The 25,035-nt window shown below is 46.6% G+C and overlaps 1 protein-coding gene across 5 annotated transcripts in view; it reads right to left on the bottom strand.

Annotated features, from left to right (window-relative positions):
- Positions 1-25,035, bottom strand: part of CCAR1 (cell division cycle and apoptosis regulator 1) — a 2,209,777-nt gene that overhangs the window by 1,115,206 nt on the left and 1,069,536 nt on the right. For all 5 annotated transcript variants that reach the window (XM_085603559.1, XM_085603560.1, XM_085603562.1 and 2 more), the window contains one exon: positions 5,763-5,951. In XM_085603559.1, coding sequence (XP_085459685.1) covers positions 5,763-5,951 — 189 coding nt within the window. The remainder of the gene's footprint in view (positions 1-5,762; positions 5,952-25,035) is intronic.

The following is a 25,035-nucleotide window of genomic DNA, read 5'->3' as shown; positions in this document are numbered from 1 at the left end:
AGAGCCAAAACACCAAGAACATACCTCACAGGAATATGTCAGAGACATCTGCTTGCGACAGACCCATTAAGGCTTAAACTTTGTAGTTTTTGGCAGGAGACATGTTACTTTGCACACTGGAAAGGTACCTGGAAAAGTATTTTGAGAAAATACTTGTAAACTGGCCAGAGAAACTTAGGAGCTAGCTCTCAATCCATGCATTGAAGGCACAGAAAGAAATGTACTGACGTCAGCATGCCTGGGTGGTGCTTATTTGTGGCTCTAGCCATCACTTTAGGGACTGAGTTGGGTTGACAAACAAGTTACATACCTTTGGTGATGCCACATCTAGCCGCAGATTCCTTACCTTTGAATTTCTTCTGGCGTCAGACTGGATCCGGAAGATTTTTCATGAGCAGTACCCCTGCGCGCTAGTAGGTGGCATCGATCGGCTCCACTTGCGTCGTCCGTGCAGTAAGGGACTTATATAGGCGCCACCCAGGCGAGCGGAAGTCAGTTACTTTTCATGACTTTCCACATCAGAGGCGCAGAGCCATGAAGGTCACTAACCACCAGTGTTTAAAACTAGGCCCCTGAAAGGATGCAACCCTATCCCTAGAAATCGGATTGCAGAGCAGGGAGGATGGGTGGGTTGGTAAGGAATCTGCGGCTAGATATAGTCTCTACCAGATAAGGCGTTACCAAAGTTAAGTAACTTGTTCATCTGACAGAGACTTCGGGCAGCTGATTCCTTACCTCTGAATGAATACCCAAGCAACACCTCCCCAGAGGTGGGTCTGCAGACCAATTTCAAACAAGGACGTCCTGCAGGACCGCACAGGCGAAGGGCTCATCTCTGCTGACCAGACTGGCCAGACAGTAGTGTTTGGTATGTGTGTGCAGAGATGCTCACGCTGCTACCTCACAGATGTCTAGGACAGAACTCCGCGTGCTAATACATTAGTCGTACCTTTAGCTCTGGTGGAATGAGCCCGCAAGCCTTCAGGAGGTTGCTTCTTGGCCAGTGAGTAGCAGATTTTGATGCAGAGCACAACCCTTCTAGTACTGGATCTTTTCTGCACGCTCGACATTTCTTAGCACCAACATACCCCACGAAGAGTTGGTCACCCACCCGGAACTCTCGTGTGCGGTCAAGGTAGAATGAAAACGCTCTTTTTGGGTCCAGACGGTGGAGTCGCTCTTCTTCTTTGGAGGGACATAGAGAAGTGAAAAATGTAGGCAAGGTGATTGATTGGCTGCATGAAATGAGGTCACCACGTTTGACAGAAAGGAGCCCCTTGTGTGAAGCACCAGGTAGTTAGGAAAGGCAGCGAGGTAAGATAGATTAGATGATAAGTCTTGCAGCTCACTCACTCTGCGGGCAGATGCATTTGGCACAAGGAAGGCTGTTTTCAATGTCAGAAGCCTGAGGGGACAATTGTGGAGAAGCTCGAAAGGAGCACACATTGGGAATGCTAAGACCAGATTAAGGTCCCACTGAGGCATGATAGATGGTGAAGGAGGAAAAAGATGAACACGACCCTTTAAAAACCTATGTAAAATAGGGGACATGAACAATGCGGGTTGGTCTGGCAGCCACAAGAAGGCATAAAGAGCAGACAGATAGGCCAGAGCAGAGTCCTGCTGGTCAAGGTAAAGAATGAAGAGCAAGACTTCAGAAAGAGGGACAGAAAGAGGAACAATATGTTTTTCTGCACACTATGCCACAAATTGTTTCCAATGGCAGACATATACCGTCTTAGGGGAGAGACCACTTGCTACCAGAATAATGTGAAAGACTTCAGGTGGAAGGTCGAAAGCTGTCAACTGCCGCCGCTCAAACTCCATGCAAGCAGGCAAAGAGCAGTCAGGTACAGATGAAGAACCCTCCCCTGCTGTTGCGACAGAAGATCCTCCCGAAGGGGCAGCCTGATCAGAGGATCGATGGCCATGCTCAGTAGTTCTGGAAACCAGACTCTCCTTGCCCAGGGTGGAGCCACAAGGATGACTTGGGCCCTGTCGTTCCTTATCTTCTTAAGAACTCTGGGCGGTAGTGGTATGGGAGGAAAGGTGTACAGGAGGCCTAAGCTCCACTCTAGATGAAAAGCCTCTCCGAGTGAGAGCAGCCTTGGAAACACCAGCGTGCAAAACTGCTTGCATTGCATATTCTCGGCAGAAGTGAACAGATCCAACCAAAGCTCTTTCCACTGCTGAAAGAGACCTTGCACCACCTACAGGTGGAGATACCATCATGATCCACTAGGCATCGACAGCTGAGTTTGTCAGCCCTGGTGTTCTGAGGGCCCGACAGGTGTTGAACCACCAGGGATAAGCCCTGTTGTTTCAGCCATGTCCAGAGGTGCAGATTCTCTTGACAAAGGTTCCACGACCCTACCCGCCCTGTTTGTTGTAGTAGCACATTGTGGTGGTGATGTCCGTGAACACCTGCACTAGCCTTTCCTTGAAGGAGGGTAGAAAGGCTTTTAATGCCAGTCGGATTGCACGGAGCTCCAGCATATTGATGTGGAGTCTGGATTATGCCAGACACCAGAGTTCTCTGATCTCCATCTATCCCAGATGGCTACCCTATTCCAGGAGTAACACATCTGCCACTACTGTGCAATCTGGTTGGGGAAGGGAGGGGGGGTCTCTCTCTGACCCAATCGCAATTCATTAGCCACCACTGCAGGTCCTCAGCAGTTCCTTCTAGGATCTGGACCATATCGAAGAGATTCCTTTGATGCTGCGTCAACTGGAACTTCAGGTCCCACTGCAGAGCCCGCATATGTCATTTGGCATGTGTCACTAGCAAGAAGCAGGAGGCCATGAGGCCCAGCAGCCTCAGAGTCAATCTCACCGAAATCCAGGACCGAGGCTGAAACATCAGTAGCATTGCCTGAATATCCTGGACTCAACGCTCGGGAGGATAAGCCTAAAACTGCACTGTGTCCAGAACAGCTCCAATGAAAGGGAGCACCTGAGCGGGAGTCAGGTGTGACTTTGGCATGTTGATAGTGAACTTCAGCAAGTGCAGGAGGATCCCTCCACTTACCAGAGTGTCCTGAGGACTTGGAGTAAGAAGATGACTACTTCGGGCTCCACAACCAGGGACTCGATTTGTGCGGAGTCGCAAGCCAGGCAGCCATAAGCTTTAAGGACCACTCCCTCATAACTTACGGATTCATGGTGTGGTAATCGGAGAACAACTTCATGTCGTGGTCACGCCCCAAACACCACAGGCAGACAAGATGCGGATCTGTCACCGACATCGGCCGATGACAGGATCGTTGACACTTGCAAAGACATCCTACAATCAGCAGGAATCAGGCTCACCCCTACCCTCACACTAGAACAGCGAGGGCCGGCAGCCCAGTGACACATCTAATAAAATGGTAATGACCATTTTATTAACGTTTAGCTGATGCGCTCGCAGCAGGTGGGGGCGACGTTCCTCCACCCTTTAGGAGCAACTGCCACTGCCAATTTATTAAATCATCTACTGTTGTCATTTTCGTTGGAAAACAGCAACAGTGCTATCAACTTTATCTCATTTGGCATCCCAACTGATGTATACCTACGTCATGAAAAAGTGTCTCTAGGATGCACTTTCAGATGCACTTTCTATAGAAATGTTTTTTTTTTTTTGATTGGCTTAGAACTTTTGACCTCTGATACGGAGTTGCACAAAATGTATCAAGTCACGAGTGCAAAACTTAGAGGAAAAAAAATGCAAAAATAGTGATTCCATATTTTAGCTCTCTTAGGAAATTTTGCTTATGCCCACAGCCTGATTCGCTTAACAGATTTGCACCAAACCTGGTGCAAAAGTTGAAGCCATTTTAACGCGTCAGGGATTACTTGCAAATCCTGTCAATCACATTTTGAATGTTTTTAAGACAGGTGATTATCTCAATAATGGCTCTGAAAAATATTTTTTACACCATCTTGAAACTGCACTAACTTGTGAGTAATACGATGTGTAAAAAAAGTTTCCTCAGTTATAGGGGCGTACCACCCAAAGGTGACCAACCCCAGGAGAGGGATCCCAGAGGTGTGGAAATGCTCAAGAACCACAAAAGAAATGCACCTAACAAACAAACCCAAAAAAAGGTGCACGACTTATGAGTAAAAAGGAAGCAGTCAATGGCCGTTTTATATGCAAGAAAACGAATCAACATTTTGTAAGGGACTTGCAAGTTCCAAGCAGTGTAAAAAAAAAAAAATTAAGTAAGCAAAAGCAAAGTCAGACCTGATCATGAGTGTCTGAGAGGTTAGACACAGGGTCTGGTTGAAGGCCATATGCAGCAGGAGTGGAAATTATGCACATCATAAAAAACAAAATTGACTGGAGGAAAAAAACAGTTTAAAAATTTAAATAATTGACAGGTGGCTATGCTATTAACTTGCACATCAAATCAATCCTATAGAGGTGGTGAATAAGTATCAAATATCACAAGCGAAGACAACTTGACAGTTAAGCACTGAAGCACAAATTCTACTATTTCCATAGATCATTGATAAGTAAGTGGAACAAGTAAGCAGGTAATTCAGATTATTCTGTTTACTCTTCACACGGTTTACACCACGAAGGCAGCCGACACGTGTTTCGCACACAGCACTTTTTCAAGGCTAAAACAATGTCCAATTACCACCAAAGTGGACCAATGTCCACAGCAAATTGTCCATGCTTCATAGGTCCTTCCAATATGAAGTCAACTTGTAATAGTAGCCAAGACATTGTACCATTATCGAAAAAGCATTTAAAGACAACCAGGCTCATGTAGGCACATCAAAATGGGGGTTGCTGATAAAGTGAAATCAAATGATGTGATAAGCCTGCTGACAACAGTAACAGCTCGAAAACTCCAACAGTGCCCATCTGATCCTTCACTTGCGATGCCCACGCAGATATTGACTCCCAATCCTTTCTTCCTGCCCTCCTGGCCAGTAGTCTCCTTCACCCCCTTCCCGAAGCCCTCCGCTCTACAGCAACGGCCTTCAGACACCCTTCCCGAACTATGTCTCCAACCTCTTTGAAGTAATCTCATACTTCTACTATTTTTTCACAGTGCATTACTAACACGTGTATGCTCCTTAGTGACTTGGTTGCTCTGTTCCCCCCCCTCCAGTTCGCAGCACAGAGGTTAGATACATTTCAGAACTCTATGACCTCTTGACCAATGCTTCACAACCTTTCTTTTTACAACACAACTACTTATGCTATTCCTCTTTTGAATTATATTATATAATGGCCTACTGTATGCACATACTGTGAAAGAGAATTCCATACGTTTTGCAGTATTTTATCATCTCACGGCTCTTCTGCTTTTAAAAACAAATAAAAATAATTGTTGAAAAAAAATACGTCCATGTACAAACAATGTAACAGAAGGTCCCTGCTGTTTATCTCTGAGGCGTTCATGGTATCAAGGTAGATAGGATACTTTATGGTGTGCATTAAAGGCAAACTGCATCTACAGAACATAAAGACTCACCTCCCTAGAGATATCTGCAGTGGGGACATACGACGTGGAAATTTGAGTTGAAAGATGACTAAGATGCTTACATTGGTGCAACTGATTGTGACACAAATGTTTATGTGAAAGTGGCTGATTGACATTTCAATATGAAATATGTATAAGTGCATAGTGATTTCTGCTCACAAAATCAAGAACACCATTAGAATTTTATATTTGGAATGGCATAAAGCCTAACCACAGAACATCTTTCTTTGAGTTGATCTATTAAAACAAATAAAAACTAAAAATGATTACTTATCTTACCTCTTTATCATCCCCAGATTTAGTTTCTTCCTCCTCATCATCATCTCCGTGTTCACTCTTCCCCAGTACATTTTGTTGTTCCATTTGTTCTTCTATTTTCAGATGTTTTGTTAAGCGAGCTATCAATTGAGATTTTAGCCCTTTGGAACTAAGTGTTCGACTTTCTAATTCCCTTCGTAGATCATTCACCTAGCCCAAAAAAATAAATCTTGTGATTTTTACCAGACAACACAAGTGTTAAATGTATATGATATCAAGAAGACATAGTATGAAATAAAACACCTTAAAATAGTTTCACCTAAGCACTTACAAATTAACAATAAAAATAGGGTGGAAAAAATAAAAATGGAGTGGCGGGAGGAGACAAAAATGTGCTCGGGGGATTATGGAATTGTTGTATGGGCAAGGTCAAAGTTCACATATGTCAATTACTGAAAATACAATTTCCTACTTTTCTTTCTCGTTTTAGGGGTGTGGCCTGATGTTTTCAATCAAATGTTACTTACTGTCACTGTTTTACATTATGTTCAGTTTATTATTATTAGAAACATAATTAGGTACCTGTACAGTGTCAAATGCAGCATAATGTTGCTTCAAAGATCAGAGAGAATAAAGATGGAGGAAATAGATGAAAAGGAAAAGACTTGATGTAAAAGATTTCTTCAATGTCTTCCTATATGACTGTTAATTTGTTATTTAAGTCCTGGAGGTAATTCCAGAGTTTAGAGCTTTGGACAGCAACATAACTTCTGCTTTTCTGTTTCTTGGTGTAGGGTGCTCAACAGAATGCTAAAGATGCACAGCAGGTTTCATATAGAATCGTATTTAGTGGCCAAGTCTTGTGAGCAGTCTGCGCCAGATTGATGGATGCCGCAATATCGTAGGCTGAGTGCTGTATTTTAAATCCTCTTTATTATAGAATGACAATATAATGCTTTTAGGGCAGGCAAAATGTGGTCAGAAGGTTTGAGTATGAAGATCAGTCTTGGTGCTCTAGTTTGATCCGCTTTTATTTTGTTACTGAAGGTGATAGGAGTGCCAATATAGAAGAAATAATAGTAATCAAGGCTGGAGATTGCCATTACTCTGAGATGGAGGGATTTGCCACGGACGAAGATATTGGTGTCAAGTTTTATTCTCTCTATATGGGCAGTTAGATTACTTGTTAACTACATTATTTGGTTACATGATAGCTGTTTACCAAAAAGCACTCTTAGGTTCTTTAAAGTACCGAATGGACCAAAACATCAAGGTTTGTTTAACTGTAGATCACTTGTGTTTAGTTGACCAGCATCAAGTATTTCTGTTGTCTTGGATCTGTTAAGGACAATGTAGATAGATTGCATACAAAGAAAATGTCTTTAAATCAGATGGAAAGTTCACTGAGCTTGCCTAGTGAGGCTTCAACAATGCTGCTGGGATAGACAAATGCAAAGTTGGGTGTAATATGCAGTGAACTGGAATGGCAAGTTGAAGATGCAGATGGTCAAGGTATTGATGTAAAAAATGGACTTGGACCAGTTGCATATTGCCTTGGGGAGGTTCGAGGGTATACCAGGACTGAATATATACTTGCAGAGGCCATGCCTGTACCCACTGAGAGCACTTGATGCACTAGGGGTTGGGGACCTACCTTCACTCGTATTTAGGTGGGAACTGCCACTTTTAAATATCTTGGCCCAAAGTGTACCCAACACTGACCTAATATACGATAATTTATTAAAAACGTAGTCTCATGCTCAATGTCTAGTGACATTTTGGAATGAGCTGCCTCGATCTGTCATGGGCTTATTGGCCATCATAAAAATGGTGGTACTTCTTCACCACCATTCCAATAATTTTGCCAGGCACTTCTTTGCAGAAGCTGACACTTTACTGAATGTTCTCAAAGGGGTTAGAAAAAAGACACAAAGTAAGGCTGAGCAAATTGCAACATCCTCCCCTATCCTCAGTACAGCGGGATTAGTGCATATAACCTAGAACATTACTACCTGGTCGCACATCTGCCGTGGACAGCAAGTTGGATCATAGTCCACATAATTGCGATATCCAGTTTCTATAGGCAGAAATGGGGGAGATGGCAGCATTCACTTTCTTATCCTTGCAGCACTCTGTGTAATGTCACAGATTTATACTACTACATACTGTTGCAAATGACCACCATAAAGACAGCTCACATACATTGTTTGTCACTGTGAAGCATACAAAGCATCGGCAATCTATACAAAGCGCTTGATAAACAACAGTGGGAAGGTGGGTGGGAAGTAAGATTGTAGGAACCTTTACCAAGGGGATACACTACAGACACTCCAGATTTTACAACAGGTATACCCTATCCCTTTGGGAAAATTCCTGAAATGCACTTCATTAATTGGATAGTGCAGAAGGTGTAGTCCAAATGAAGGGAGATTTCTTGACACCCCCCCCCCCCCCCCATTATTGGAGTCGCTACTTGGTATGGGTAAGAGCAGGAGGACCATTGCACAACTTTACTCGGGAAAAACCAAAGGAAATGATGGACGGAGTGTTGAACATTGCAAGCACTCACCCCCAGTCAACTGATCTGGGTTTAATCCATCACCGTTCTTTAGCCCACTCTGCCACCCCAGTTCAGACATGGCCATATGCAAATCAGTCTGACCCTGTGCCTCATGGGAATAGTCCAGCCCGAACTGCCAAGCCATGTCTTCCCTGGACCGGAAACAAGCTTCCTAGGACCGGTTTCTGGCATTTCAGCCGTCTTCAGCCAGGCTTGCTTGAATCCAGTGGCAAAGTGAGCAAGGGACTCACGTCTGAGCATACCCTGCCAACTTATGGCGAACAAAGCAAAAACCAAAGGAAATGATGGACGGAGTCGCTACTTGGTATGGGTAAGAGCAGGAGGACCATTGCACAACTTTACTCGGGGACAAGAGGGATACCTGGAAATAACCTGGAGTCCTTGCGAGACACCTGGACAAGGGGTTTGCGGAATATTATGTGATACCCAAAACTGGTGTCCCACAACTGCAATTTTAAACTCATTCAATTTATTGCACTGCACATAATTGATGCCAAACTGGCTGCAAAGGATGAACCAGTCGATCATCAATGATGGCCCCAGGTTTCACTTTGGGCAAGCAATCTTGTTCGTGTTTGGGAGCTGCAGCATCGTACTCTAGCACTGGCATGGAGTTATTTGCATTACAGAATAACTGAGAGGCAACACACTTCTCGTTTGACCCTGGGTATGTCTGCTAGGTTCACAGAGTCAGACAAGGACGAAGAAACTAAATGTAGATTTGCCGAACTCAAATTGCTCTTGACCAAAAGACAGCTGCTGTGTTACAGAACTTGACATGCGCACCCCAGAAACCACCCAGGAGAGGCAAACTGCACAAATGGGTAGAAGCAGGATACACAGTATTGAGAGAACAAGTCATGGATGTGGTGACTAGCCTCTTGACAGGCTTGGACATAATAATTCTAGAACTCACAGAAAAACTATGACAAGGCCCTTTGAACTAGCATACACTGCATGAACAGGAAAGGGGAAAGGTGGTTGTTTTACGTCACCCACTACTGTCCAACGGAGTCACACTTATGTTACACAATTCAAAATTACTAATGCACATACATGGTATTCATTCTCCTACCAATCCCAGGTGCTTGATGATCATAAAGCACATCAAGAACTTGGACATGGGCCAATGTACAATTGAATGCTAAGTCCTGAAAGATACCCCGACAGTTCCAGTCCCCCGTGCTGGAAGACAACAAGAGTGATGTATGTCCAGAGTCTACAATACTGTATGGCTTTTTTTTTTAATAAGAAGAAAGAGTCATACCTTGTATTAAATTAGTAATTTTATAATGAAGAGCAAGATGTGTATTTCACTGAAAATCTTAATAAACATATTGAAAAAAGAGTATAAATCAGTAGTCTGAGATAAAATGAAAGATACAGGAGAGGATGATGCCTGTGGAGCTCTAAAAGAACAAGTTACTTACCTTCAGTAATGCATTATCTGGTAGAGACTGTCTAGCTGCAGATTCCTTACCTTTGAATTCCCAGACGAGGCTGGATCCGAAACCTTTGCTGAGCAATACCCCTAGCGCGCGGCGTGGCTCCATTCGGCACCGCCTGACGTCCGTGTTGGCAGCGTCGGTTATGATGTTGCGGTGCCTATATAGGCGCCACACAGGTGCGCAGACAGTTCTTTTTGTTCTTTCCACGCCAGTAGCGCAGAGCCACGAAGTAACTGAATTAGTCCTGTGCAAAACTAGTGCCTTGAAAAGGAGGGAATAACCCTAGCCCTAAAACAACTTGTCCGCAAAGCGGGGAGGCATGGGTGAGGCTGTAAGGAACCTGCAGCTAGATAGTCTCTACCAGATAATGTGTTACCGAAGGTAAGTAACTTGTTCATCTGATAGAGACTTCTAGCTGCAGATTCCTTACCTATGAATTAGATACCCAAGCCATACCATCCCAGTTGTGGGCTGCGGACCAATTTACTAAACTAGAAGAGCTGCAGGACCGAGCAAACAAAGTGCCCATCCCTGCAGACCTGACCGTCCAAAAAATAATGTTTGCAAACGTGTCAAAGACGCCCACGTTGCAGCTTGACATATGTCTCGCACAGGGACATCCCAAGCCAAGCTGTGGCTGCAACCTTTCCCCTGGTAAATGGGCCCTTAATCCGTCAATGGGCTGCTTCTTCGTCAGGCTGTAGCAGATCTTAATGCACAAAACAACCCAGCGAGAAATGGTCTTTTTCTGCACTGCCCTTCCCTTCTTCGCTTCTACGTACCCCACAAAGAGTTGGTCGTCCTCCTGGAACTCTTTAGTGTGGTCAAGGTAGGACACCAACGTTCTTTTTGGGTCCAGACGGTGGAGACACTCCTCTTCTTTAGAGGGATGCGGGGAGCAAAGAAGGTGGGTAAAGTGATGAACTGACCCAGATGAAATGGGGTCACAACTTTTGGCAAAAAAAGAAGCCCTGGTGCGAAGCACCACCTTGTCCAGAAAGGACATAAGACAAGATAAGCCCTGCAATTCACCCTCTGGGCCGATGTAATCACCACTAAGAAGGCTGTTTTGATGGTTAACAGCCGGAGGGGACAATTGGGCAAATACTCAAATGGAGCACATATCAGGTAGGTGAGGATCAAATGAAGGTCCCTCTGTGGCATTACAAAGGAGGTAGGTGGAAACAGGTGAGCCAGCCCTTTTAGAAATCTATGCACAATGGGAGATTTGAAGACAGAAGGTTGATCTAGCAGCCGCAAAAAAGCAGAAAGAGCAGAAAGCTAACCCGTATGAGTGCCCAAAGCAGAGCTCTGCTGGGCAAGGATCAGAATGAACAAGAGGACAGTAGAAAGAGAAGCAGATAGAGGGTCAATAGACCTCTCAGTGCAGGACAATACAAATTTCTGCCAAGGGCAGGTTTACTATCTTGGTGGAGGGCCATCTTGCCGCCAGAATAATGTTACAGACTTCAGGAGGAAGGTCCAAAGTTATCAACTGCTGCGCTCAATCTCCACGCATGGAGGTGCAGAGATGACAGGTTCGGATGGAGAACCATCCTCTGCTGATGTGACCGAAGATCCTCCCGAAGGAGTAGCTTGATCGGAGGATCAACACTCATTCTCAGAAGCTTTGGATACCAGACTCCGGATCCACAAGAATGACTTGGGCCCGGTCATTCTGGATCTTCTTCAGAACCCTGGGCAGGCGTGGCATGGGCAGAAAGGCATGCAGCAGGCCTGAGCTCCACTTGTGGCAAAATGCGTCGCCGAGTGATAGCCGCCTTGGAAACTCCAGCGCGCAGTACTGCTTACACTGCACATTCTTTTAAGACATCTAACCAAGGTTCTCCCCACTGTTGAAAGAGGTTGTTGCGTGGGTAAGTGGTCAGGACAGACACCAAGTCGGGACAAAGAGGGTTTTATTGATCTTAACAGAATCCTTCTCCTCGTGGTTAGACTTTCAGGGGAATGTCTTGAACGGTCAGCTTGGTAAATAGGACTTCGCTCTCTCCTGGACTCTCTTCTCAGCTGCTCCCTTCTGGACTGGCGACGGCTTCCCAAAGGCTCCGGGTCCATAAGGCAGGAAACATAAAGAGAAGAAGGCTGGTGCAAGGCTTCTTGTTCAAAAAAAGGCTTAACGTGCAAGGGAGGGTTGTGATGGGACACCCGACCACGCATGATTCACTCGGTTCCGCTTGGTGAAGTGCTCAAGTGAACGTGCCCCGTTAAACCAAAAAATTTAGGAAAACGAAAAGTAAAGAGGACGCGGCTTCAAGAGCTACGGGGGTACACTGCCCCGCCTCCCCATCCAGCCCGTGAAGCGTTTGCGTACCTGTAGTAGCCACGCTCCTCCAGGAGCGTGGCTGGGCGGCTTGCGGGGTCGTTGGCCTCCTGGCTCCACTGGAGTTCCTGATGTCACAGCCTCCGCGTCTCCTTCCTTCCTGGCGGTTCCGTGTCCTCCGTACAGCACAGGCTTCTCTCCCTCCGTCGCGTCTTCCTCCGCGGTGTTATGCCACACCCACTTCCGGGATTCCCTCTTGCTTAAGGCCCCATAGGAGGTGGCGTCAAGGGGCGGAGTCACATCCTTCGGGATGCCCCATTCGTAGATGCCTTCCTCCAGTGAGTCGTCTACACAGGAGGGGCTTCTGGTATCCGTAGTCCAGGTGTCCTGTCGGGAATAAACGAGAGCTGCAGAGGGGGGTTTAGTGGTCCACCATTCAACATTGACACCGCATTTCTCTTTGGGCGGACCCACAATGTCACAGAGACCTGGCGCCACCTCCGACTGGAGATGCCATTCGTGATCTGCTAGGCATCTGACGGCTGAGTTGTCTGCCCTGGTGTTCAGAGAACCTGCCAGGTGATGAACCACCAGGGTTACGCCCTGCTGTTCCAGCCATGTCCAGAGACACAGAGCCTCTCGACAAAGGATCCACGAACCCAACCAGCCTTGCTTGCTGCAGTACCACATGGCGGTGGTGTTGTCCATGAATACCTACACCAGCTTCCCCTTGACAGAGGGAAGAAATGTCTTCAATGCCAATCGAATCGCCCGGAGTTCCAACAAATGTATGTAGAGCCTCGCCTCCGCCGGAGACCAGTGTCCCCTGATCTCCACCTCTCCCAGAAGGCCGCCCCATCTAAGAAGTGACACATCTGTCCCGAATGCGAGATCTGGTTGGGGAAGGGAGAGGGATCTGCCACTGACCCAATTGCAGTATGTCAACCACCACTGCAGATCTTTCACAGTTCCTTCCGAGATCTGGACCATGTTGGCAAGATATCCCCAATGATGTTCCCAAAGGAACTTCAGGTTCCACTGCAGAGCCCGCATATTCAACCTAGCATGCTTCACCAACAGGATGCAGGAGGCCATGAGCCCCAACAACCTCAGAGTCAGTCTCACCGAAATCCAGGATAGAGGCTGAAACACCGGAATCATAGCCTGAATATCCTGGACTCGCTGCTCAGAAGGATAGGTCCGAAATGGCACTGTGTCCAGAACTGCTCCGATGAAAGGCAGCGTCTGAGAAGCAGTCAGGTGTGACTTCAGCCTATTTATAGAGAACCCCAGCGATTGAAGGAGGTCTTGCCGTAGTCTGAAGGTGGGAGACAACTTCTTGGGGCGAGGACGCCTTCAACAGCCAGTCGTCGAGGTAGGGGAAGACTGACACCCCTAACCTGCGCAGATGAGCTGCCACCACCGCCATCACCTTGGTGAACACCCGAGGGACACTGGTAAGCATTTTGAATTTCTCCTATTTGATGAAGAGAATGACGGTCCGAAGATCTAGAATGGGCCGTAGACCCTTGTTCTTCTTTGGAATCAGAAAATAGAGGGAATAACAGCCACTACCTACTTCTGAAACTGGTACCCTTTCTATAGCTCCCTTGGCCAAGAGAGCAGCAACTTCCTCTTGGAGCAACTTTAAATGATCCTCCATCAGCTGTTCCTGTTTTGGCAGGATGAGAGGAGGGAAAGAAAGGAAAGGCAGAGAATAGCTCTCCTGGACGATCTGCAAAACCCACTTGTCCAATGTTATGGGTCTCCAGTGGGGGATATGATGATAAATTCTCTCACTAACTGGGGTAGTGTGGTCCTAAAGAATCAGTCTAGGAGGGCTTGGAGGTTGGGGCTGCCAAGGGAAGTGTGGTTGACGATTTATGGCCTCCATTCAAGATCGGAATGCACAGTGTCCACGTCCTCGCACAGCTTAGGCAGTCTGTGCGGGACGGTGGCTGGGATAAGGTTGACGCAGCTGGAAACCCCATCCTCTGCCGCGAAAGGAGCGAAAGGAAGACTGGTCCTGAGTAGTGGAGGAGAGGTTAAGGATCTAGCCATAGCATGAGAGTCCTTGAAACTGACCAGGGCCGAGTTTGCCTTTCCCCTAAAAAAGCGGGTTCCATCAAAGGGCATGTCCATCAGATTAGCTTGGACAGCCCCTGAGAAGCCAGATGTACGGAGCCAGGCATGGCGTCTCAATGCCACTGTCATTGAAATTGATCTACACAATGCATCCGTTGTGTCTAAACCACACGGTATGGTGAATTTTGCCGCATTTCTCCCATTTTTGTCTGCTTGGGAGAACAATGCCCCGGCCTCCTCCGGAACCTATGGCAGCACTTGCGCAATTGTCTTCCAAAGGGAATGGGAGAAACGGCCCAATAAGCGTGCGGTATTCACCTACTGCAATGCCAGGCTGGAGAAAGAAAACATCATCTTCCTAAATGCATCCAACCTCTTGGATTCCCCATCCAGAGGGGCGGAAGGAAACACTATTTGGGACGTTGAGGCCTGCACCACCAAGCTTTCTGGGGTGGGGTGTTGGTTGAGGAACTTTGGGTCACCTGGAGCCGAGCAATGGTGGCGCGAGTCCTATTCACAGGAGCCCCTGTGCTAGACTTGAACCTCGCGCCTAGGAGGACATCCGTAAGAGCTTTGTTGAAGGGCAAAAGGGGTTTGGATGTAGAAGCCCCCTGTTGAAGCAACTCAGTCAGGAGATTAGTCCTGACCTGCAGCACTGAGGGCAGCTCCAGTCCAAGACCTCAGCTGCCCTCCTTTTCCATCATGGCATAGGATGCCACCTCCTCCTTAGCCTCCGTTAGCAGAGAGAGCATGCCAGCATCTGGGGAGGTGTCCAGTCCACTGGCCTCCCCAAGTTCCCCACACCAGTCCAAGGTCTCCTCAGAGACTTCCTGGTGTTCCAGAGGGTCCACAGACCCCTTCCATTCATCTCCTAAGCCTAGCACCTCTTCAAAGTACTCACGCGAGAACATAGAACCTCTGTGTTCATTTGGCATTGAGCGACGTCGTTGCGGCTCTGTGTCATCGGGGATGAGGATGGGGTTTGCGCGGAGGATGGGCACCAGCAGCGCTGAAGGCACTGAATTCAGGTCCGACACTGGGGGAGGTTGCAATGGCACGACCCGCGTCGATCCGGATCCAGGATCTGATCCTTGAGGCCTAACCGGTGTTGTGGCGGGAGCCGACGGCACCAAACTCGATGGGGCACCTTCCGACCCCACGGGCCAGAGGGCTCACTAGTGGGGTTATTCAGCTGAAATATATGAGGCATGGCCTCTTAAAAAATCTTTAAGTTGAACGGGAGTCGCTCCGGCTCCCGGAAAGAGTGGGAGGCACGAAGTCGACTTCGGCTCTAGCTCTGCGGAACCATGTCTGGAGCATTGGTGCTCCTTACCACTCTCGACGACGGAAGCCAGTTGAGGCGAAGATCAAGTGCGCTTGGACTTCTTCCCAGCTCCATAAAGGTCTTAGGAGCCATGGCCCAGCAGTCCTAGGATGACTTTGTATCTTGGTCGTGCTCGAGACAACAAAGACAAATCAGATGGGGATCGGTTACCTACATCATGCGGTGACAAGCACAGCACAGCTTGAACCCTGTCTTCCTCGAAGACATCTCTCGCACACAAATTGAAAAGACTTCAACAAAAAGTCGAGCAAAAGCCTGCCAAAAAGCAGCAGAGGGATAGCTGTTCCAGGATCGGCACTTAACTGGCGCAGAAAGAAAAGAATTGACGTCTGCGTGCCAGGGTGGCACCTATATAGGCACGGAGATGTCATAACCGACGCTGCCGACACGGACGATGTCACGCAGAGCCGAATGGAGCCAATCAACACCGCGTGCACAGGGTATTGCTCAGCAAAATGTTCCGGATCTAGCCTGATGCCTGGGAATTCAAAGGTAAGGAATCTGCAGCTGGAAGTCTCTATCAGATTTGGAGTGTATGTGTAGGTAACTCATCAAGGAGTATGACGTTAACATTTGCTTTGTAGAGAGATGGGTGAGATGATGGTACAAAGAGTTTGCAATGGCTATTAGGGCAAGAGGATGACTGTGGGCATGGATGAGATGGGAGTGACATTTACCCTGTGCAACGCTTACTGATTGTAGTCACAGCTGCTTAGAAGATTTGTGCTGTATATCCAAATGTTACGGAACTGTATGTTAAGAGCATTTATCTTCCTCATCTACTATAGAAGACATGATATGCCATGCTACTGTAAGCTGTTCTTGTTATCATTTTCTTTATAGTTGAAAAGGATAAATAAAGGTGAAAAAAAAAACTATTGTTCTGGAGCAAGGACTCTAGCCATTTCAAGCTAGGGTATGTTCGGCCAAATTGATTGACAAGTAGTACTAGTAAGTAAATTACAATGAACTGGTGTAACAAAGGTGGCTCATATATTGAGAAAGGTGCTGACTTGCACAAAGAGGATATCTTTTCATATGGTTATGAAGAACCATAAAGTGAAGTAAAAAGGGCTAAAGTCAAATTCAGAAGGAAATCGTTTTTGAAATATGCAAAAATAGCAGCTGTATTGCCCAGCAAAGGCGTATTTGTGCCGAGCAAGGAAAATTACAATCAGGCAGTGTTGCATAAACCGAGTCTCTGGCTCAGCTCTACCAGGTTTGCTTTTCCACATACGGGTGACACAAGTAAACCTTGTTCAATGCACCAACGCTTGAAATTGAAGGATAGGTTCTATTAGCCCTGCAGAACTCCCACCCAATAAAATACATTTACATTTTTATATTTTCTCTCTGTATCTCTCTCTCTCTCTCAAATGCACATTGCTAACAATTAAAATAAAATGAACGTTTCTAAAACGATTAAAGTGCCATCTAAAAACCTAGCACCCTAAAACCTATTTCTATGCACTATACTAGGAGAGCATGGACAGTAGAATAACTTGCATCTAGATTTTCTAAGTGAGGATGAGCACACTGCATACCTTCTTTACCGCAAAATGCTGTAATTATCAGTAATCAAGAAGCCTGTTTTTCCTACAAAAGGTCAACACAGTTCAGCATCGACTCCTCCTGAGCTCAGGCTCAATATCAGCTTTCAGTAGAAAGACTGATACAGCAGCAGCATCTCTGGCAGGGAGAATCGTCTCTGGTCTGGTAGTATGTTGCTCGTGATATGGGGCCTCTCCTAACAGCTGGTCAAGCGGTCGTCCTTTTATACTGTATCTTATCTGAGATAGAATTTCCATCACCACCTTAGGAATGTCTGATATAAACAATGAGTGTCAAGATGCTAGTCCAAGACGCATTCCTTTAAACATACAAGGTAAAAATACGACCACTCAAGACTACACTGTTTTGGCTATTATTCTTATTTGACCTTGAAATTGAGATATCAATGAACCTGTTCCAGATTGATGTTGCATTAGGTATTTTGTTGATGTCTATATCTTTTGAATTAACACTTTCACAGTTGTTGAAAAGATAAGGACAGACAACATTTGAGGTAAAGGTAGCTACGGTGATGATTCTGCAAGAATCCAGAAAATTGAGTTATTGTCTACTTAAAATGGAGTTGGGCCTTGTGTTTTTATGTCAGCAGATAAATTTACAGGAGGTGGGGGCACAATTTGCTGTTTTAAAAGTAGGTTCTCAATGCACACTTTTGAGGTCATGGCACAGATGCTTGGATAAAAAAAGATCCAGGCAAAATGTGAAGGTATGGTGTCATGGAGTGGCTTGTTAGTTACAACACCAAGGTCAAAAAGTGGTCAACGGAGAATGAGGAGGAACCCATATTCAGTGTTGTTTCACTGATGTCAGGCATAGTGTTGCAGGTGAAGTGAGACTGGAAGAAAAACCAGGAGGTTGAAAGGCAGAATGGCTACAATTTGGCAGTTGGAATGGCCTGCCTCAGCTACATTACCTAAATAGTAAAGAAAGGGTGATGGTTGCTAACCACATACTCAGGGCAACAGACTTCATACATCCTAACCAAAGCGGCTTCATGCCCATCACATCCACTCGTCACAACATCAGAAGAGTTTTTAGTGCTTTGACGCTGGTCGACCGTTTAGAGACACCATCTACCTTGTCATGTCCTTTAGGTTAGTCCCATCATGTACATACCGATTATATACATTCTGTCCCATCCACATGACATAACGGTCTTACACAGGTGACCTTTTACCTAGTAGCTTACTTCTGTCTCTCCGTCATCAGGCTCTTGGTACTATATCTTAATCCCTGTACCTGACGTACATAAACATGTCCCCAGGCATGGTAGATTTATTCTGTATACGGGTCACTGCTTTTTTCATAGCCAGCTGTGCATGATCATGTTTGTTCAAAAAAGGATTAGCGAATGTTTTCAATACATATCGATTCTAGAAAGAACCCGGAGTGACCATTTTAGTATAAAAGACCCTCACTCCCCCTTGCAGGAACAGAGGAGAATTCCTTCCAGGCTGGACAGACTCTGCAGGCTGATCCTTCGACAAGCAGAGATCTGACATCCCTTGCGGGGTGCCGTTCTCGACGCAGAGACTGGGTCATTCATTCAGAACCATCAGGTGAGGGGTTAGTACTTCCCCGGGGGATTCTTTGCTCCATATGGATCTATCCTGACATTTACATACACAGGCTTCACACCCACATACGTAGGCTAGGTACATTTAGGTAGGCTACGCATCGTAGGGGTATGCTAATGCTATTGTTTTATATAATATGCTTTTATTCATTTTATTAGCACTATGGTAGAAATGTATCTACTTGTTATGATATTGGTACTAGGGATTACATTTGTCTGCTCCTGTCTTTTGATTGTTGCAGCTAACATGTTTCATACTAGACTGACGCTTGACCAATAAATAATTATTAAAACTGTTCCAATCGTCATTCTATGTATTCTGAGAAAAGCAAGCACAAGTGACTGAGCGAAAGATACCTAATCAGGGTTGTCAGGTTCAGTGGTTGCCAGAAACTGCATACACCACTGTAGGATACGGGGGGGGGGTAGAGGCACCATAGAGCTAGCTGGTTTAACGGCTGACTCATCCTGTGGGGGTGTCCAGAGTCTGTCTGCACACAAAGCCCTCAGTTTAGGTCATCCAAAACGCACAGGTCCTGGTGGGACCTAGGAACTACACGACAGCCTAAATGTTAATTGATTTGAGAAGGTACTCAATAGTATATCATGGGACTACAAGTTAATTCTCCTACCGCACCTGGGTTTTATACTGAAAACCCTGGCCTACACCAAATTATTTTATACTGCACCATTAGTAAGGGTCAAGATTAAAGTAGCCCTTTCAGAAAATGTTCCTTTGCGCACAGCTACACGCCCGGGATGTCCACAATTTCTATGACAGACTGAGCATATTTGGGGACTTAGGTGCACTGAAGACATAGATGGAAAAGTGTCACTATACGCCAGCAATAATCTCCTGTTTATCAGCAACCTCACAGTTGCAGGCCCAGTGATATGCAACTTTTAAAGGAACTGGCAACATATTCAAACCTTAAGGTCATTTGGGATAAAACTACAGTATATCCAATATACATGCAAAAGGAACGCATCTCATGGTGTGCCAAAGAGAAAATACTTACTACATGCACAGCTTCAAATATCTAGGCATCCACATTCCCTAGGATACCCATCTGGCATTTGGTAAAAATGAATGTCCGCTCCTAGAACGGACATGCAGAGAGACCGCACAATGGATGACCAGCCCAATAACTCTCATCAGTAGAATAGCTCGGTTTAAAATGATGCTCCTCCCCAAAATCTTATATGCCTTTTCAAAATACCCCTTGTGCCTACCAGTCTCAACCTTTCTGACTATGACCAAGCTATTACCATCTTACAGGGGACAGGGCAAACATCCCAGGGTGGCTTTATCCAAATGTTGTAAATCAGTGTATGATGGTGACCTCGCCATGATGGACCCCAAAGAATAAGTTACTTACCTTCATTAACGATGTATTTGGTAGAGAAATATGCTAGTTGTAGATTCCTTACCTTAAAATTTCCCCCAGGCGTCAGTCTGGATCTGACATTTTTTATCAACAGTACCCCTGACCATCGGTAGGTGGTGTCGATCGGCTCCAAATCCGTAATCGGTGTTGTGGGCGCCAAAATGACGTTGTGGGACCATATTGATGTCGCCCATGCCCGCTGACGTCAGTTCTTAGCATTACTTTCCACACTAGAAGCACAGAGCCATGAAAGACACTGACCACTGGTGCGTCAAGACTAGAGCCCTTTAGGGGAGTCCCTATCCCTAGAAATCTGTTCGCAGAGCAGAGAGGATAGGTGGGGCGGCGTAGGATAGTAGGATCTGCTTCTATAGTCACCCTCACCTTTTTCTGGTGTCATTATGTTTTCCTGACTAGTCTCACTGGGATCCTGCTAATCAGGACCCAGTCTCTGTGCTTCTCCCCTAAGTTTGACAAGGCGAGTGCTTCGGTACAGCCCAGATTGGCAACTAGTGTACCCTTGTAAGTCCCTAGTATATGGTACTAAGGTACCCAGGGCATAGGTACACCAGGGGTCCCCCATGGACTGAAGTATGTAATATGCTACCCATGGGAGAGCACTCAAATTGTGACTCCAGGCCTGCCATTGCAGCCTGCGTAAACTGGTGCTAGCACCACTTACAACACATTAAAGTTTCGTTATGTCTGAGGTCAATACACTTAAAATCTATAAGTCACCCCAAAGACAGGCCTTTCAATAATGAAGGCAGGGTGCTTGGTTATAAGTGTGAGGGTGCCCATGCATGGGCAGGACACCCCTACGACACTCAGATTCCATTCTCCCGGATTGTCAGTGCATCAGCCATTACAATGTATAGAATGGCCATGCGTCATTACCCGTGGCTATCTCTAAACTGGCTTTAAATAACCCTGTCAAATTTGTTTTCAAACATTTTCGACTCATACCCCAACACTGTAAACAGTGTTGGGGGTATGATTCCATCCACTGTAAAGCTCCTCAGGGCTTCCAGTACCAGTCTTCTTGACCCGGACAGCAAACTATGGCTGCTGCCGACCAGAGACAAGATTCTGCCCTCCTGCTGCTGAGCCAAGCTCAAGCAGGGGAAGGCAGGACAATAGGTTTCCTGTTACAGGGGAGGTGTGATCACCTCCCAGACAGGAATTTTTGTATATTGACAGGGTGGGGGCACCTGCCAGCACCACTAGACTGCTTTGAAGGGCACATTTGTTGCCCTCCTTACATATTCCAGTTGGAACCAGTTCAGGGAGCCGTTGGCTCCAGCTCTGGCGCAAAACTGGAGAAAGGACATGGAAGTATCCTCCCCACTGTCCAGCCCCTCCTGTGGGAGGGATCCCTGATTCGTCCCAACCCTTTACTTAGGGTACTTAAGGACTTACCTGTGTGTGGTTCCTTAGTTTCATCGTGGGACAAGATTTGGATCCGAAACCACTTCATCTTCAACCTTCTGGGCACTTTGGAATTCGTTGGACTTCGCTTTGGGAACGGAGACTGCAACTGGGAAGACTCCTGCTGCTCCTGGTCTCGTTGTCCTGCCAGTCTTCTGCGTCATCTGTGCCTCTGCTCCATACAGGTTCTTCACAAGGCCTGTGAACACCCAAGACACTCGAAGGAATCTCCCTTGGAGAGAAGGAGTCACTCTCCTGCATCTGCAGGCACAGCAACAAAGCTTACTGGCCTGCTGTTCCTGAGCTCCCACTGTTTAGCAACACAGGTGGTAGTTCTGCAACTCCCTCAAGGCCTACATTGTCTTCATCAGCATGGTTAAAGCCAGTATCCCTCGCCGGAACCGCTGGAGCAGTACCCATGTGCACCGTTTTGACTTGCAGTTGCCATGGCTTGTTGACTCTCTCCTCAAGAGATCTTCGGGCTCCAAGAAGCTCTAGCCTCAAGCATCTCCTGAAACCAGATCTTGATCCTCACCACATCCTCTGCACCGTGGGCCTGCATCATTGGTAAGCTGCTTTAAGTCCTCTTGCGACTCCTGTGCCTCCGGCCTGTGGGTCCTCTTGTGGGTCTTCTTGGGTTCCCCTGCTTGCTTGGGGCCAGCTCTAACTTACCTGCTCGCTGTGAGTCACTTGGACCTTGCTGGTCCGGACACTCTACCTTTTTCGCATACTATGTCGGTTGCCGTTGTAAAGGCTTGTTGGTGCTCCCGACGGACATCGACCTCCTGGCTTTTGACATAGGTCAGCTCGTGAATAGCTCCTGGTCTTACAGAGCATCACCGAGTCCGCACAGCTGCAGCTCCAAGGGCACTATCAACTCTCCTGCATCTCCGACATTGGTGGGCATTTGTCTTACGTGCCTCCTGGTCACTCCTGAGTGGCATAGACATTGTCCCCTCTGCTTGCAGGTACCTCTCATCTTAAGTCCACCTTTGGGTTCCACCGGACTCTTTAACCTTCTTCGCCAGCGGTATCTTCACTGAAGTCCTCCATTGTGGTCTAAGCGGTTACCGACGTCACTCCGCACCTATGCACCCAGCTTCCCTGGTGTAGGTATCCTGGTTCCTGGGGTATCCATGGGTGGGGTGACTCTCCAACCTTCCATCTTCCACTGGTTTCTTCAGGGTCCTCTGGGAAGGGTCCTTCTTTTTTAAAACTGAAACGGTGACTTACCCATGGACTTGTATTGAGCATACAGTTGTGTTCCCACTGCACACAGCCTACGTGGGGTTCCTAGATACTTACCTTGGGTAGTTCCTTCGGTCCCCGGCTCTTCTACGTCTTCTGTGTCCAGTCTTGACTTAGGTCGTGGTGCGCATTTCACTATTTTAGTATGTGGTTTGGTCTTCCCCCGGAGACCACTGAGTATTTGTGCTACTTACGTGTTCTATTATACAAGTATTGTGTGTATAGTGGTTATATATCCGGGTAGGAGATATTGCAATGTGTTAGTGAATGTTTATAATAAATACCTATCTTCATAACTACACTTGTGTGGTTCTTTTTCACTTAACCTACACTATATGATTAGTTGTGGTAAAACAAGCTGCTTTACTCTCCTTCTGGACTAAGCCTGAAGGCTGCTCTCCACAGATACCACGTAGAGAGCTTTCTATGCTTGTCTAAGACCACTAAAATCACCATAAGTTTTGTCTGGATTAGTGCAGGGTGCTTCACTTACATAAGTGTGCACCATATACTAAGCCAGCCTCCTACAGGCGGTACGGAATCAACAACCAATATATGTCTCTACCACCGGTTACATCGTTACCAAAGGTAAGTTACTTGTTCATCTGATAGAGACTGTTAGTTGTAAATTCCTTACCTTAGAATAGATACCCCAGCAATACCATCCCTGAAGGAGGGTCTGCAAACTAAAATCAAACTAGGAAGTCCTGGAGGACCAAACAGGCAAAGTATCCGTTCCTCTGGACTTGGCTGTCCAGGCAGTAATGTCTGGTGAACGTGGGCAGGGATGCCCACATCGCAGCCTGAGAAATATTAAGGAGTGGGGTCCGAATGCCAACGCAGTGGTTGCTGCCATTGCTCTAGTGAAGTGAGCACATAACCCCACAGGAGGTTCCTTCTTCACCAAAGCATAGCATATTTTAATGCAGAGGATAACCCATTTAAAGAAGGTCAGCTTTTGAAAAGCCCAACCTTTCTTTGCACCCACATAGCCAATGAAGAGTTGATCATCCACCTGGAAGTCTTTAGACGATCAAGATAAAAAGACAACGCACGTTTTGGGATTAGATGGTGGAGTCTCTCCTTCCCCATGGAGGGAAGCAGGGGCGGTTAAAAGGTGGGCTAAGTGAAACATTAAAGGGCGTGACCACTTTAGGAAGGAACTAAGCTTTCGTTCGAAGCACCACTTTATCCAAATGGACCGACAGATAAGTAGGCCTGATTGACAGAGTCTGGAGCTCCCTACCTTTATGAACAGAGGTGATGGCAATAAGAAAAGCAATTTTGAGAGTCAGCAGCCAGAGAGGACAATCATGAAGAGGTCCGAAGGGAACACACATAAGAAAGGTTAAAAGCAAATTTAAGTCTCATTGGGGCATTATGAAAGGAGATGGAGGAAACAAACGTGTAAGGCACTTAAAGAACGTATTAACAATCTGAGACTTGAATAAAGAAGGCTGAACTGGAAGGCGTACAAAGGCAGAGATAGCTGCAAGTCAGCCTTTAAGAGTGCTGAAAGCAGATCCCTGCTGGGCCAACGAAAGTATGTACAAAAGAACCTCTGAAAGAGGGGCAGAAAGGAGATCAACAGCCTTTGCTATGCACCATGCCACAATTTTTTTCCATCTACAGGCGTATACCATTTTAGTGGAGGGACGCCTGGCTGTCAAGATAATGTCACAGCCTTCGGGCGGAAGATCAAAAGCTGTCAAATGCTGCCACTCAGTCTCCACGCAAGGAGGCGGAGGCTGGACAGGTTCAGGTGAAGGACCGCCCCCTGCTGCTGCAACAGAAGATCCTCCAGAAGGGTCAGTCTGATCGGATGATCGATGGCCATGCTCAGAAGGTCAAAATACCAGACCCTTCGTGCCAAATCCGGAGCCACAGGAATGTCTTGAGCCCGATCGTACTTGCTCTTCTTGAGAACTCTAGGCTTAAGTGGTGTAGGTGGAAAGATGTAAAGGAGGCCAGAGCTCCACTTGCGTCAAAAAGCGTTGTCGAGCGAGTGCCGCCTTGGAAACTCCAATGTGCAATACTGCTGACATTACGCTTTCTCTTCAGAGGCAAACAGGTCTAACCAAGGCTCTCCCCACTGCTGAAAGAGACCTTGTGCCACCTCTGGATTGAGGCGCCATTCGTGATCGACCAGGCACCTACGGCTGATTTAATCTGCTCTGGTGTTCAGAAAGCCCACCAGGTGTTGAACCACCAAGGTTATGCCCTGATGTTCCAGCCATGTTCAGAAGCGGGCAGCCTCCCAACGAAGGGTCCAACCCCACCTCGCCCTGTTTGTTGCAGCACCACATGCCGGTGGTGTTATCGGTTATCACCTGCACCACTTT

The sequence above is a fragment of the Triturus cristatus genome, chromosome 1_2 (assembly GCF_964204655.1).
Source record: "Triturus cristatus chromosome 1_2, aTriCri1.1, whole genome shotgun sequence".
NCBI classification, from domain to species: Eukaryota; Metazoa; Chordata; class Amphibia; order Caudata; family Salamandridae; genus Triturus; species Triturus cristatus.
The sequence above is the reverse complement of the archived record's forward strand: the minus strand, read 5'-3'. Positions and strand labels throughout refer to the sequence as shown.